The sequence below is a fragment of the Sciurus vulgaris genome, assembly GCF_902686455.1.
Source record: "Sciurus vulgaris genome assembly, chromosome: 7".
In the NCBI taxonomy this organism is placed as follows: Eukaryota; Metazoa; Chordata; class Mammalia; order Rodentia; family Sciuridae; genus Sciurus; species Sciurus vulgaris.
Window position 1 is genome coordinate 83,217,992 of NC_136467.1, and position 12,951 is coordinate 83,230,942.

General features: G+C 36.1%; 1 protein-coding gene across 1 annotated transcript; it reads right to left on the reverse strand.

Annotated features, from left to right (window-relative positions):
• Positions 1-773: 773 nt before the first annotated feature.
• On the reverse strand, positions 774-3,904 carry LOC306666926 (uncharacterized protein; the record flags this gene model as incomplete). Its single annotated transcript, XM_079149204.1, has 3 exons — positions 774-2,801; positions 2,998-3,257; positions 3,900-3,904. The coding sequence occupies 3 exons, from the start codon at positions 3,902-3,904 to the stop codon at positions 2,584-2,586; spliced, it is 483 nt and encodes a 160-aa protein (XP_079005330.1). The 3' UTR covers positions 774-2,583.
• Between the last annotated feature and the right edge of the window lie 9,047 nt (positions 3,905-12,951).

Consider the following 12,951-nt stretch of genomic DNA (forward strand, 5'->3'; position numbering starts at 1 on the left):
CAATTGTTCATTAAAAAAATAATACTGATAGTCTCCCTTTCAAATCTAATGGTGTGACTACAAATAGAACTACTGTGGTTTCCCTTAGTGCTATTCCTATTGCTTTGGAGATAGGATTTGATCTACTTAAAGATGTAATTGTGGAGAAACAAAATCTGAAAACATGTTTAAAAACAGCTTAAATCAATTTGTGGTTTAGTTCTTTTTATGTAAGATAAAAGCAGAAGTACACCAAATTAAAACAAACTTCATGAAATTCAGATAGTATTCATTCATCCTCCAGTTATATGAAAACTACTAATAAACAATCTCAATGGTTTAACTTCTGTACAAAAGAAACCATAAATTTCATCAAGCATTTAAAAAATTTATCTTTTAAACAGCAATAATCAAATGGTATTATTGTTCTGTATTGCAAAGGCAAATAATCAGACTAGGCTAAGTTTGTTTTTATAAAAGCAGTTCACTTTCTAGGTCTCCAGTTATACTGCAATGTACACCCAACTCAATTTTTCCTAATCCATTCAATTTCTTTTACACACCTAGAATGTTAGATACTGCTTAAAATTTAATAATATATGCTAACAACCTATTATTTACCTATTATCTAGTAATAAATTTAAAGACATATGGACGCCAAAAAAGTGAGATTTTAAATTGTTTTTTATTCATCATATTTAGGCAAAATATAGAAAATAGTGATACTGATTTTTTTTTTAAAAATGGTATTAAATGAACAACTGAACTTAATAATTAGATTTGTGTGCTTTTTCAACTATTATATATAGTATGTCTTGCCTTTAAAAATTATAGCCCTTTTAATTCTGGATTGTCTATAGGTGGAAAAACAACTTATTACTCTGCCTATTAACAATAAGACTATAAAAAACTGATTCCTGTTAAAGATAATTTCAAGTGACAGAAACATAAAAATATGGTTTTGTTAGTTTTTTTTTCTTTTATGAAAAGAAGAATCTTATGTAGTATGTAGTGAAATGAAATGGCAAACCATAAAATCTGAGAAAATTCTAGTCCCATAAATAATGATTTTACATCAAAACCATATAACATCATGTAAAACCTTTTCAAGTTGGTATCACATACTTTGGGTTTATCTTTTTAAAAGTTAATTAAATAAACTAGTTTTTATTTCTGATGGTTTATAAATTATTTTTTCAAGGTCAAAGTCACCATTAATTTTAACATGATAAGGCGAATAAATTGCACATTGTAAGGATGTCTAAAATATATTACAATTAGATGATTTGGTGGAGATAGGTTGGCCTTTTAGATATTTTCTTGCTTACCAGTAATTCCATTAACCTATAGGTAAAAGATATTTAAGGTACTAAATTTGAAACTGAATGATTTGGAATTTAATTGGGTTTGTATCCTGGTGTTACCACTTATACCAGTATGTGCTGGTACATATTCTAATTTCTCTGAATCTGTTTTCTCAAGTGTAAACAAAGACTAGCAATACCTGTCTAGAATCAGGGGTGAAGATGGAATGAGATTGCACTGCCTGCAATATTCTAAGTGCTGAATAGATGGTTAGTTTCAGTCTTAGCTGTCCTTGAGTGCCAGCAATCCTTATTTGATTCTGTGACAGTCGTTCATTTGTCCATATAAACACAGTATGTTTCTTGATTTCCCCCAGCAACTTCCTTAAAAGTAATACACTGAGACATTTATTTAACTACATAGTACTACCAGAGTCAATAATAACCAGCGAGCTATTTTAACAAAGACTATTAACAGATAGATTAAATAATTGATAAAAAGTATTTGAGTTCAATTTCAGGGATTGCTCATTTTGTTTTCACTAACAGTTGATGGTCATCTTCTACAGATACATAGTGTATACAGAAAATTAGATTTTAATTAGCGTTGTTTAGATGGGTTAGTCTGTAGCTTGAAACAAAATATATTGACAGGATAAAATGAAAGCTCTGAAATAGTTCACAGGTGAAAAAAACGAAGGGACGCAGGAAACAGAAATTACCATATTTAATAGAAGACTGATTAGAACTCATTTGCACTTCAGAATTAGATTTTCTTTCTTTTTAGATTTTATGCAGATAGAGGTAAAAATCCAGTGAGAAATGAACTGCGAAAGAAGTAGAATATGGGGTTAAATCTTCTTGAAGAGAAGGCTTAGAGAGGTTTAAAACCCTAAAGAAAAGAGGATTTTCTTTTTACGTTCCCTACCTCCTGTACTTAATGCTCTTTAATGCACCGCCGACGTTTAAAGGGGACAATATAGCATGTAGCTCTTATGCTTCTAACACGCACTTCAGTACATTTCCATTAAAAAGCTGTGTGTGCAAATGTATTTCAAAAATCTTTCCACTGCAAATCTGTTCCACAACCTAAAAATCCCTTTCAAGCCAAATTCAAGGCACGTTCATCATTGACGAAGGCCCAAACCTTGATACAGAAGCATTAATATACCAAACCCAAATGCTCCTGAAAATCAGGAATTTCAGCAGAGACCGAGAAGTACGAGCCATTTATAAGTTTTTGATATAATTTAAAACCAAGCGATTTCCAATGCTTTTTAATAGTCGCCAATTTTACAATTCATTTCACGAATCCTCTTCCCCAACGCCAGCGTCCTTTTCCCATCACAAAGGGCCGGGAAAAGCTTCGCAGTAGCGCTTCGCCCGGTACAGACCAACTTGCCCAGCAAGCTCGGAAGAGCTCGGAGTGTACACCCTCCTTCGCCAGCGCTGCCACTGCTAGAGCGATCGACCAATAGCCGCGTTCTCTCGCATTCGTCGTCCCGCCTTCCACTTTCACTGAAACCAATAGAAAAGGCCATCTGGAGAGACAGGCCAATGGGAACTCGGCGAGAAGCAGCATTGGGTGCGGGAATCCCGCGGTGCAGTCTGGGCCTCCGCCTCCGTTACCCTGGAGCCGAAGTCGCCGTGCCGCTGCCACCCCGGAGCCGCGGTCCCCGCCCCTGCCCCTTCCCAGTGCTCAAACTTCCCGTACCCCGGCAGCCTCGGCACCCACCCGCAGCTTCCGCAGGAGCCTGGCACCAGCACTTTGGCGACCAGACGCCGGGGCCCCGGCTAGGAATTCGGTCCAGGAAAGGAAGGCAAGGAGGCGGGACGCCGCGTCGGTCTCCCGAAGAACCGAGGAGGCATGGGGGTGGGTTTTGGGGTGGGCGTGGAGACAGTGGGGAGGACCGGGTGCGAGGAGAGACGGGTTGGGCGGCGGGGAAGCTGGCCACCCGACGTGTGTGGATGGGACTGCAAGAGGAATTACTAAAGCAAGGGCGTTGAAAGGATTAGGAATGAGGGAGGATTTGGGGACCTGAGGGAGAAGAAAGTCCTCAAGGAATAACGCAGCTGAGGGAGTCGAGAGTAGAGGAGGCCGACTGGCAGACGGGGAATTGGCAAATTAGGAGAAAGTTGGAAAAGAGTGGTTAATTTGTTGGGATCGGGAAGAGAAGAAAGCAAGCCCAGTTCTGGCGGATCTAGAGAAGTGGCTAAAGTTATTAACAATAAACAAAACCCAGGAGTCTGTAGAGACTCAAGATGGGAAAGAAGGGGCAATGCCAAGAAGGGGGAGACTTTTGGTACTAAAGGGATAATAGGTTTTTTATTATTAAACCATGATTGGATTGGAAAGGCACTGTTGTCTAGGTTGTGAATTTTTAAAACATCATTCAGGAACGGTATAAAAGGAATAAAGATAGCAAAACATATGCCTTTTGGCGTAAGTGAGTTGGAGTGGATACTCAGCCTTGTATTATGTGTGTTGAATGAACCTGGGTACATTGTTTTAACTGGTGAAGAGCCACTGGTTCAGTTCACCTGGATTTAAATCCCTCTTTTGTTCACTGTGGCCTGGAACAAAGTACTGACATTGATTGGTAATAAGTTACTAACGTCATTTTTTTTTTTTTTCCATTTGGAAATAGGTATAGATTTGTTGTGAGGGTTAATTTTATCAAGTTTTTTGTACTTATCTTAGGTAAATGAAGAAAAATAATGATTTTGCTAAAGTGTTGTTTTTTTTTTTTTTCCTTTTAAGGATTTGGTTTGTGTGAGCTATTCATCTGGTTGCATTGACTGAGTGTGTTTTGATTGTTTTTGTCATGGGATGCCTCCTACCCCCAAAAGTCCGTAAAAGATTTGGGCTCCGCTCCTTAGGAAAGACACTTGGATACATACAAGTTTATGTGTGACCTTTGTCTTTAGGATTAAATTTCTCTGGGATCAAAATTCATTTAAATGATTTTTGGGGGGTAGGGACTATAGGCATAATAGAAAAAGGTAAACCCATGCATAAAGTTTCAGTTCTTTCTCATTCTTTCTTTTGAATGATTATTTTAATTTATATATTTTTCCAGTCATAGTTCCACATTTGCATTTTATAATAGTATTTTAAATGTCTCACTGAAGTTTCGTTGCATGCTGACTGGTAAGTTTAGCCAAACCTAATAGGAAATAGTGGTTTGTTTTGATTCTGTAAGTTGATAAAGTGTCATTTCAAAAATCAGAATGCAGTTGATGCCTTTGGAAAAGAGATTTTTCTTCTTTTGTCAAATTCACATCTCTTCTGTTAAACATATAGAAACGTTCTGTTAAGATACAGTAGAAGCCCTTTGTAATAAAGATGCTACACTCTCTCCTAGTTTTCCTCTCATCAGCTTCTTTGTAGGATTGTCTTCTTTGTCCACCTTTTAATTATTGTTTTTCCTCATAATTCAGACTTTTGTTTTTCACTCCATGTACTTTTCGTTACTGAATTCATCCTCTCAGTTAGTTTCCATCATGTATATTTTATTAACACAATCTCAGTTTTGCGTGTCTGTCCTGAAACTCTTGAGCATCCAGCTTATATAGCTGATTATTGGTATTTCCACATAGATGTGTTCCACAGACATTCCAAACTCTGTATGTCTGATGTTGAACTCATCACCTTTCCCTGTCAAATCTGTTACAGTTGAATGGTACTATATTAATTTAATTTATCAAGACCAAAACTTTAAAATTCCTTTGAGTTCTTCTCTTCATTTTCCATATTTAACCCATCACCAAGTCTAGTTTATTTTACTTGATAAACCTTTCTGTAATTAATTCTGTACTCTATAACTATAGTTATACTACCATAATTCAAACATCTATAAACAGCAAGCATCATCTAACATCCTTATTGTTCTCTAATTCTTGGTTTGGAAATAAATCATCATAAATGCCAGATCTGATCATTTTTATCCTACTAAAGGAATTTTGTTTCCAAATACCTTAGTATGACATAGAGGTTTTTCATACAGTTCTTTCACCTGACACAGTCTTACTTATTGTTACTTTACCACACCCCCCAGCCAGTGTGCTTATTTTAAATCAGCATTGTCCAAATAAAAACATATTGTGAACCACATATACACATTTTCAGTAACCAAAAGAGAAATACAGATTAATTTTAGTAATATACTTTATGTAACCCAATATTTCCAAAATATTATTTCAATTTATAATCAATATAGAAAAGATTATTAAGGAGGTATTTTAGTTCTTTATTATGTTCTAGCATTTCAAAACTCCACATATATTTTACATTTATAGCATATCTTAAGACCGATGAACTACATTTCAAGTACTTAGTAGCTACAGTGTTAGACAACAAAATTGTAAACTATTTGCAGCTTGGTAATACACCATTATTTTCTTATGCCTTTAACTTTTGCATATGCTGCTTCCTCTTATAGAAACAAGGTCTTCCCTTACCTACCGCCTACTTTTACTAACCTCAGTAAACACCCATTTAACACCCATTCCCCTAAAATTTATAACCCGTCCCCTAAAGTTACACTTATGCTTAACCTCTACTAATACCCTGAGGCTCAATTTAGATATTATTTCCTGTGGAAACCTTCCCAAAATCTTTTCTATCCTCTAATCTTAGTTCTGTATTTGCTTAGTGGCTTATACTTCCTTTTACATCATAAGTTCTTATACTGTTGCCTCATCTTTCTCCTCTTGGCAGCCAAAGTATCTTACTCATTTTGGTATTTCCACTCCACATGTGGTTCAGTGATTGGCACTTATAGGTTGTGAGCAAATCTTTTAGGTATGATTGAAGGGAGATTTTGTGATTTCTTCATTTGATTGTAAGAACATTTACTTCATTTGACCCATTAAGGAAACTGATAATACCTTAAATTTTAAATCCAGCATTTACCATGTTCTGACTGAGCCTCTTTAAAGTTGTACTTAAAATCCACACACAGTTTTAAGACTTTTTTAGATATTTTGCAAAGTTTTATTTTAACTTAGATTTTTAAGTAAGAGTAGGTATTGTGCAAGTAAATGTAGTAGGATAAAAAATTGTTTATAAATATGAAGGAACATGTAAATAAAGAAATGAGAAACTTCACTTGGTTTATTTTGCCTTTTAAAATTTTTTATTATAATTATACATGACAGTAGAATGCATTTATGCATTTTGATAAATCATATGTAAATGGAATATATATTTGTTTCTTGAACTTCTCTGCTTTGTGGAATAAGCAGTTATAGTTTTAATGTAGTAATATAGCTTTTGCCTTTATCTCATATGTAGAAACTTCCTTTTGATTTTTGGGAAAGAGAACTCCTTGTTTGTATCTTTCTTTTAGTTTATTTTCATTTTACTCACTGAGTTGCCTTTTGGGTGAGCTCTTTTGCCAACAGCAAGGATGGCAAGAAATGAACAGTTCTTTGTTTTATGCAGTTTTCCCCCTTAAAACTAAAAATTAAAAAGTTAAAAGCCTTTCTTTGAATCATGTGAACCAGATTTACTTTATGATTTATTTGAGACTGAATATAAAGGAAACATTCTAGCACTGAAGGAATTTTGGGTAATTTTTTTTTTTTTCTGACTTGTTAGGTGTAATTGATGTTGCTTGGGATTTTTTTTTTTTAAAGGAATTTATTTGGGATAAAAAATGACAAGTATTAGATTAAATAGTTTTATAGCATTACTGTAGAAACATTCTTGGCCTAGTTTTAGTAAAGAAGCTATATTACCCCACTACTATTCAGCCACACATCCATAGGGGAAACAGAAAATAATTAGTAACTGATTGAATCTTGGTCACAATGAATTAGGTTTAATTAGTTGGAGAACTATACACACAGTATAAATCTTCAGTGTTCTGTTAAGCTAGATAATTTTTTCTTTTTAGAGAAAAAATTTATTCATTTAATAATAATATAACTACATTACATTAGTTGAGTAGAAATTATTAATGTAAAAGGAAGGAAAAATTTATTCTCGTCAGCCCTGTTAGGTCTCAAGTAAAGTCCAGAAAAAATATTCCAAATTAATGATGGCAGAGGTTCTGAGCAAAACTTTGATTTGCTAACTTTTTTCTCTTCTTAAGAGCTTTAGAGATTTTTGTCTTAGGCAGTTATTTTGAAAGAGGAAAGATTTAACATTTTCCTTTAAAACAAAAAAAAATAAAAATTTTATTAAATTAAACTTGATATTCAGTTTGGGAAAGCATTACAGAATAATCATTCTTTTCACAAATAATGAGTAGTGGTGTCATTATCATGGTAAACTAGATAGACATGATTTTTGTTTGTATGGGTCTCACATTTAGTAGGAGGGGTAAGACCATAAATGTAACATGATTCGTAGTGGTTACAGGTCTATGAAGAAAACAAAACTGAGTAGTAGGATAGAGTTAATGAACTCAGTTTAATAGACATGCAAGTGGAGCTGTTTTTGAGAAGATAGTATTTGGGCTGACAAAAGGAATAAGAGAAGGAGCTGCCTTTGAAATTCTAGGCAGAGGGTGCAGCATGTACAGAGGCTTGGCATGTTGGAAGCAGAAAAGAAGACCAGCTTGCCTGAAAAGGCAGATGTAAGAAGTGGCATGAGATAAGGGTGGAGGAGGCGGCACAAGTGCTAAATCTTGTACAAATTTGTAGACCTTAAGAAATCTGGGGGCCTTAGGAGCCCATTGAAATATCTTAAGCAGGAGAACAGTGCTATCTGATATCTGTTTCAAGTTGCTTTTTCTGACTGCTGTGCAAAGAACTGACTGTAGGAATTCAAGCATGAAAGCATAGTATCAGGAGGCTTTAGCAGAATTGCAAGTGAGAAAAGATGGTGACTCAGACTTGGGCACTAGCAGTATAATGGTAAGAAATAGTCAGATATGGAATATATTTTGGAGATTAAACCATCAGATTTTGTGGATGATGTGGATGTATAAGGCAAGGGAAGAAGAAATCCAGCATGATCCTAAGTTTGTGACATGACTACTTTAGTAGATGGAGATGCTACTTAATGAGATAGGGAAGAGTGGGATGGAAAGGGGACAGATGGTTAAATGATTTGTCAAATAGGATGGTGGATACATCAGTCTGAAAGTCAGACTTAGATATGATCTAAGAGTGTAGATAAAGAAAAGTGGGCCAGTGTGTGGTGCCTTGGGTGTTCTAGCATTTAGAGAACAGGAACAGTGGGGCAGTAAGAAAACTGGGAAAGCAGATGGCTATTAAAACTAAGAGAGAATGTTTTAAGAAGGAGGGTGTTATAGGTTGAATCTGCAATGGCTTCCACAGACTGATGTGTTGACTTGGTCCCAAGCTGCTGGTACTCTTGAGAAGTGGTGGAAACTTAAGGAAGTGGGGGAACTAGTTGGGAGAGGTGGATCACTGGGTGGGGGGCATGTCCTTGAAGGGTATAACTTGACTCCGGCTCTTCTCTCTCTCTCTCTCTCTCTGCTTTCTGGCCACCATGAGTTGAGCAGTTTTGCCCCATCACATATTCCCTGCCTTAATGTTCTGCTTCATCACAAGCCCACAAGCCATGGAGCCAGACTGTGGACTGGAACCTCTGAAACTGAGCCAAAATAAACCTTTCCTTCCTTCTCTATGTTGATTTTCTTAGGTCTTTTGTCATAGTAACAAAAAGCTAATAGAGGGATTGGTAGGTTGTGTCAAACACTGCTGTGAGATCAAGTAGGAATACAATAGAAAATTGGCTGTTGCATTTAGGAAGATGAATCTTATTCATGATCTTGACAAAACTATTTCATTGAAGTGGTGGGCATAAAAACTTGACAAGCGTGTGTTCCAAAATAAATAAATAAATAAATAAATTGTTAAGGATGGGAATGGTGGCCCACACCTGTAATCCCAGTGGCACAGGAAGCTGAGGCAGGAGGATCACGAGTACAAAGCCAGCTTCAGCAAAAGCAAGGTACTAAGCAACTCGGTGAGACCCTGTCTTTAAATAAAATACAAAATAGACAGGGGATGTGGCTCAGTGGTTGAGTGCCCTTGAGTTCAATCCCCAGAACCCCCCCCAAATAAATAAATAAATAAATAAAAATGAATTGTTGAATGCCAGATGGAGATTACATGTTAGATTACAGATTACTCTCTTAAAAAATAATTGGAAAATTAAAATAGAGAAATTGGGTTGTAAATATTATAGGACAGTCAGACATCCGCTTCATTAGTGATTCTTTGTTGATGTGAATAATCACATAGAGAGGGCACAATTGTAGAAAGCACAGTCTTTGATTGGAGAAGACTTTCAAAAGGAACAAATACTTCTTTAATTTTACTAAGTTGAGAGGTCAAGGAGTACAGGATAGACACAGATGGAGGCAGCTTCAAAGATGAGGTAGTACTCATCTGATTGTTGTTTTTGAAATATGGATTGGGTGACTCATCTAAGAGTTGGAAAACTTAGTCTATTTCAGGTTTTTCTGAGTGAGCACTGTGATCTCAGATAATATACTTGTAACCTTGGATAAGTCATTTTGTTTTTCTGGGCCTCAGTTTCCTTAATTTTTGCAAAGAAAGAAGTGATTTCCTAGGGTCCTTTCCAGTGCTCAATTGTTATGTAATCTTATTAAGCTATAGTACTGTTTTTATTTCTTTATATTGTATAAGAAAAATTAGTAATTATTGTTCTAATAGTGGCTTTATCTAGTCATTATCTGTTTCTTCCTCTCCTCTTTTGGTCTAAATTTCCATGTCTTTTTTTCTTTAACTTGTCTCTCATTTACCTAGTTCATTTGTCTTGTTTGTTTTTCTGAGAGCACTGCCAGCCAGGCAACAATGTTTCTTCATGAACTGATTTCTTTTTTTTTTTTTTTTTTTTTTTATTGTAAACAAATGGGATACATGTTGTTTCTCTGTTTGTACATGGCGTAAAGGCATACCATTTGTGTAATCATAAATTTACATAGAGCAATGTTGTTTGATTCATTCTGTTATTTTTTTCCCTTCCCCCCACCCCTCCCACCCCTCTTTACCCTCTATACAGTAGTTCCTTCCTCTATACTTGCCCCCCTCCCTAACCCTAACTCTAACCCTTCCCTCCCCCCCATTATGTGTCAACCTCCACTTATTAGCGATATCATTCGTCCTTTGGCTTTTTGAGATTGGCTTATCTCACTTAGCATGATATTCTCCAATTTCATCCATTTGCCTGCAAATGTCATAATTTTATCATTCTTTATGGCTGAGTAATATTCCATAGTATATATATACCACAGTTTCTTTATCCACTCATCAATTGAAGGGCATCTAGGTTGGTTCCACAGTCTGGCTATTGTGAATTGAGCAGCTATGAACATTGATGTGGCTGTATTTCTGTAGTATGCAGATTTTAAGTCCTTTGGGTATAGGCCAAGGAGTGGGATAGCTGGGTCAAATGGTGGGTCTATTCCAAGTTTTCTAAGGAATCTCCACACTGCTTTCCATAGCGGCTGCACTAATTTGCAGCCCCACCAGCAGTGTATGAGTGTACCTTTCTCCCCACATCCTCGCCAACACCTGTTGTTGCTCGTATTCTTGATAATCGCCATTCTAATTGGGGTGAGATGGAACCTTAGGGTGGTTTTGATTTGCATTTCTCTTATTACTAGAGATGTTGAACATTTTTCCATATGTTTGTTGATTGCTTGTAGATCTTCTTCTGTGAAGTGTCTATTCATTTCCTTAGCCCATTTGTTGACTGGACTGTTTGAATTCTTGGAGTAGAGTTTTTTGAGTTCTTTATAGATTCTGGAGATTAGTGCTCTATCTGAAGTATGATTGGCAAAGATATTCTCCCACTCTGTAAGCTCTTTCTTCGCATTGCTGATAGTTTCCTTTGCTGAGAGAAAGCTTTTTAGTTTGAATCTATCCCAGTGGTTGATTCTAGCTTTTATTTCTTGTGCTATGGGAGTCCTGTTAAGGAAGTCTGATCCTAGACCAACAAGGTGAAGATTTGGACCTACTTTTTCTTCTATAATCTGCAGGGTCTCTGGTCTGATTCCGAGGTCCTTAATCCATTTTGAGTTTAGTTTCGTGCATGGTGAGAGATATGGGTTTAGTTTCATTCTGTTGCATATGGATTTCCAATTCTCCCAGCACCATTTGTTGAAGAGGCTATCTTTTCTCCATTGCATATTTTTGGCCCCTTTGTCTAGTATGAGAAAATTGTATTTATTTGGGTTTGTGTCCGTGTCCTCTATTCTGTACCATTGATCTACCTTTCTATTTTGGTACCAATACCATGCCGTTTTTGTTACTATTGCTTTGTAGTAGAGTTGAAGATCTGGTATTGCAATACCCCCTGTTTCACTCTTCCTGCTAAGGATTGCTTTAGCTATTCTGGGTTTCTTATTCTTCCAGATGAATTTCATAATTGCCTGCTCTATTTCTGTAAGGTACGTCTTTGGGATTTTAATTGGAATTGCATTGAATTTGTATAGCACTTTAGGTAGTATGGCCATTTTGACAATATTAATTCTTCCTATCCAAGAACATGGAAGATCTTTCCATCTTCTAAGGTGTTCTTTAATTTCTTTCTTTAGTGTTGTATAGTTCTCATTGTAGAGGTCTTTCACCTCTTTTGTGAGATTGATTCCCAAGTATTTTATTTTTTTCGAGGCTATTGTGAATGGGGTAGTTTTCCTAATTTCTCTTTCTGAAGATTCATCACTTATGTATAAAAATGCGTTGGATTTATGGGCATTGATCTTGTAACCTGCTACTTTACTGAAATCACTTATGAGTTCTAAGAGTTTTCTGGTGGAATTTCCAGGTTCCTCTAAATATATAATCATGTCATCAGCGAACAGGGATAGTTTGAGTTCTTCTTTTCCAATTCGTATCCCTTTAATTTCTTTGGTTTGTCTAATTGCTCTGGCCAGAGTCTCAAGAACGATGTTGAATAGAAGTGGTGAAAGAGGGCATCCCTGCCTTGTTCCAGTTTTTAGGGGGAATGCTTTCAGCTTTTCACCATTTAGAATGATATTAGCCATGGGCTTAGCATAAATGGCCTTTACAATATTAAGGAATGTTCCCACTATCCCTATTTGTTCTAGTGTTTTGAGCATGAAGGGGTGCTGTATTTTATCAAATGCTTTTTCTGCGTCTATTGAAATAATCATGTGATTCTTGACTTTAAGTCTATTAATATGGTGAATTACGTTTATTGATTTCCTGATGTTGAACCAACCTTGCATCCCTGGGATGAAACCCACTTGATCATGGTGCACTATCTTTTTAATATGTTTTTGTATGCGATTTGCTAAAATTTTGTTGAGAATTTTTGCGTCGATGTTCATTAAGGATATTGGTCTGAAATTTTCTTTCCTTGATGAGTCTCTGTCTGGTTTAGGTATCAGTGTGATATTGGCTTCATAGAATGAGTTTGGGAGGGTTCCCTCCTCTTCTATTTTATGGAATACTTTGAGAAGTATTGGAATGAGCTCTTCCTTAAAGGTTTTGTAGAACTCGGCTGAGAACCCATCTGGTCCCGGACTTTTCTTTGTTGGTAGGCTTTTGATGACTTCTTCTATTTCAGTACTTGAAATTGGTCTATTTAAATTGTTTATGTCCTCCTCATTCAGTTTAGGCAATTCATATGTCTCTAGAAACCTGTTGATGTCTTCGAAATTTTCTATTTTGTTGGAGTATAGATTTTCAAAATAGC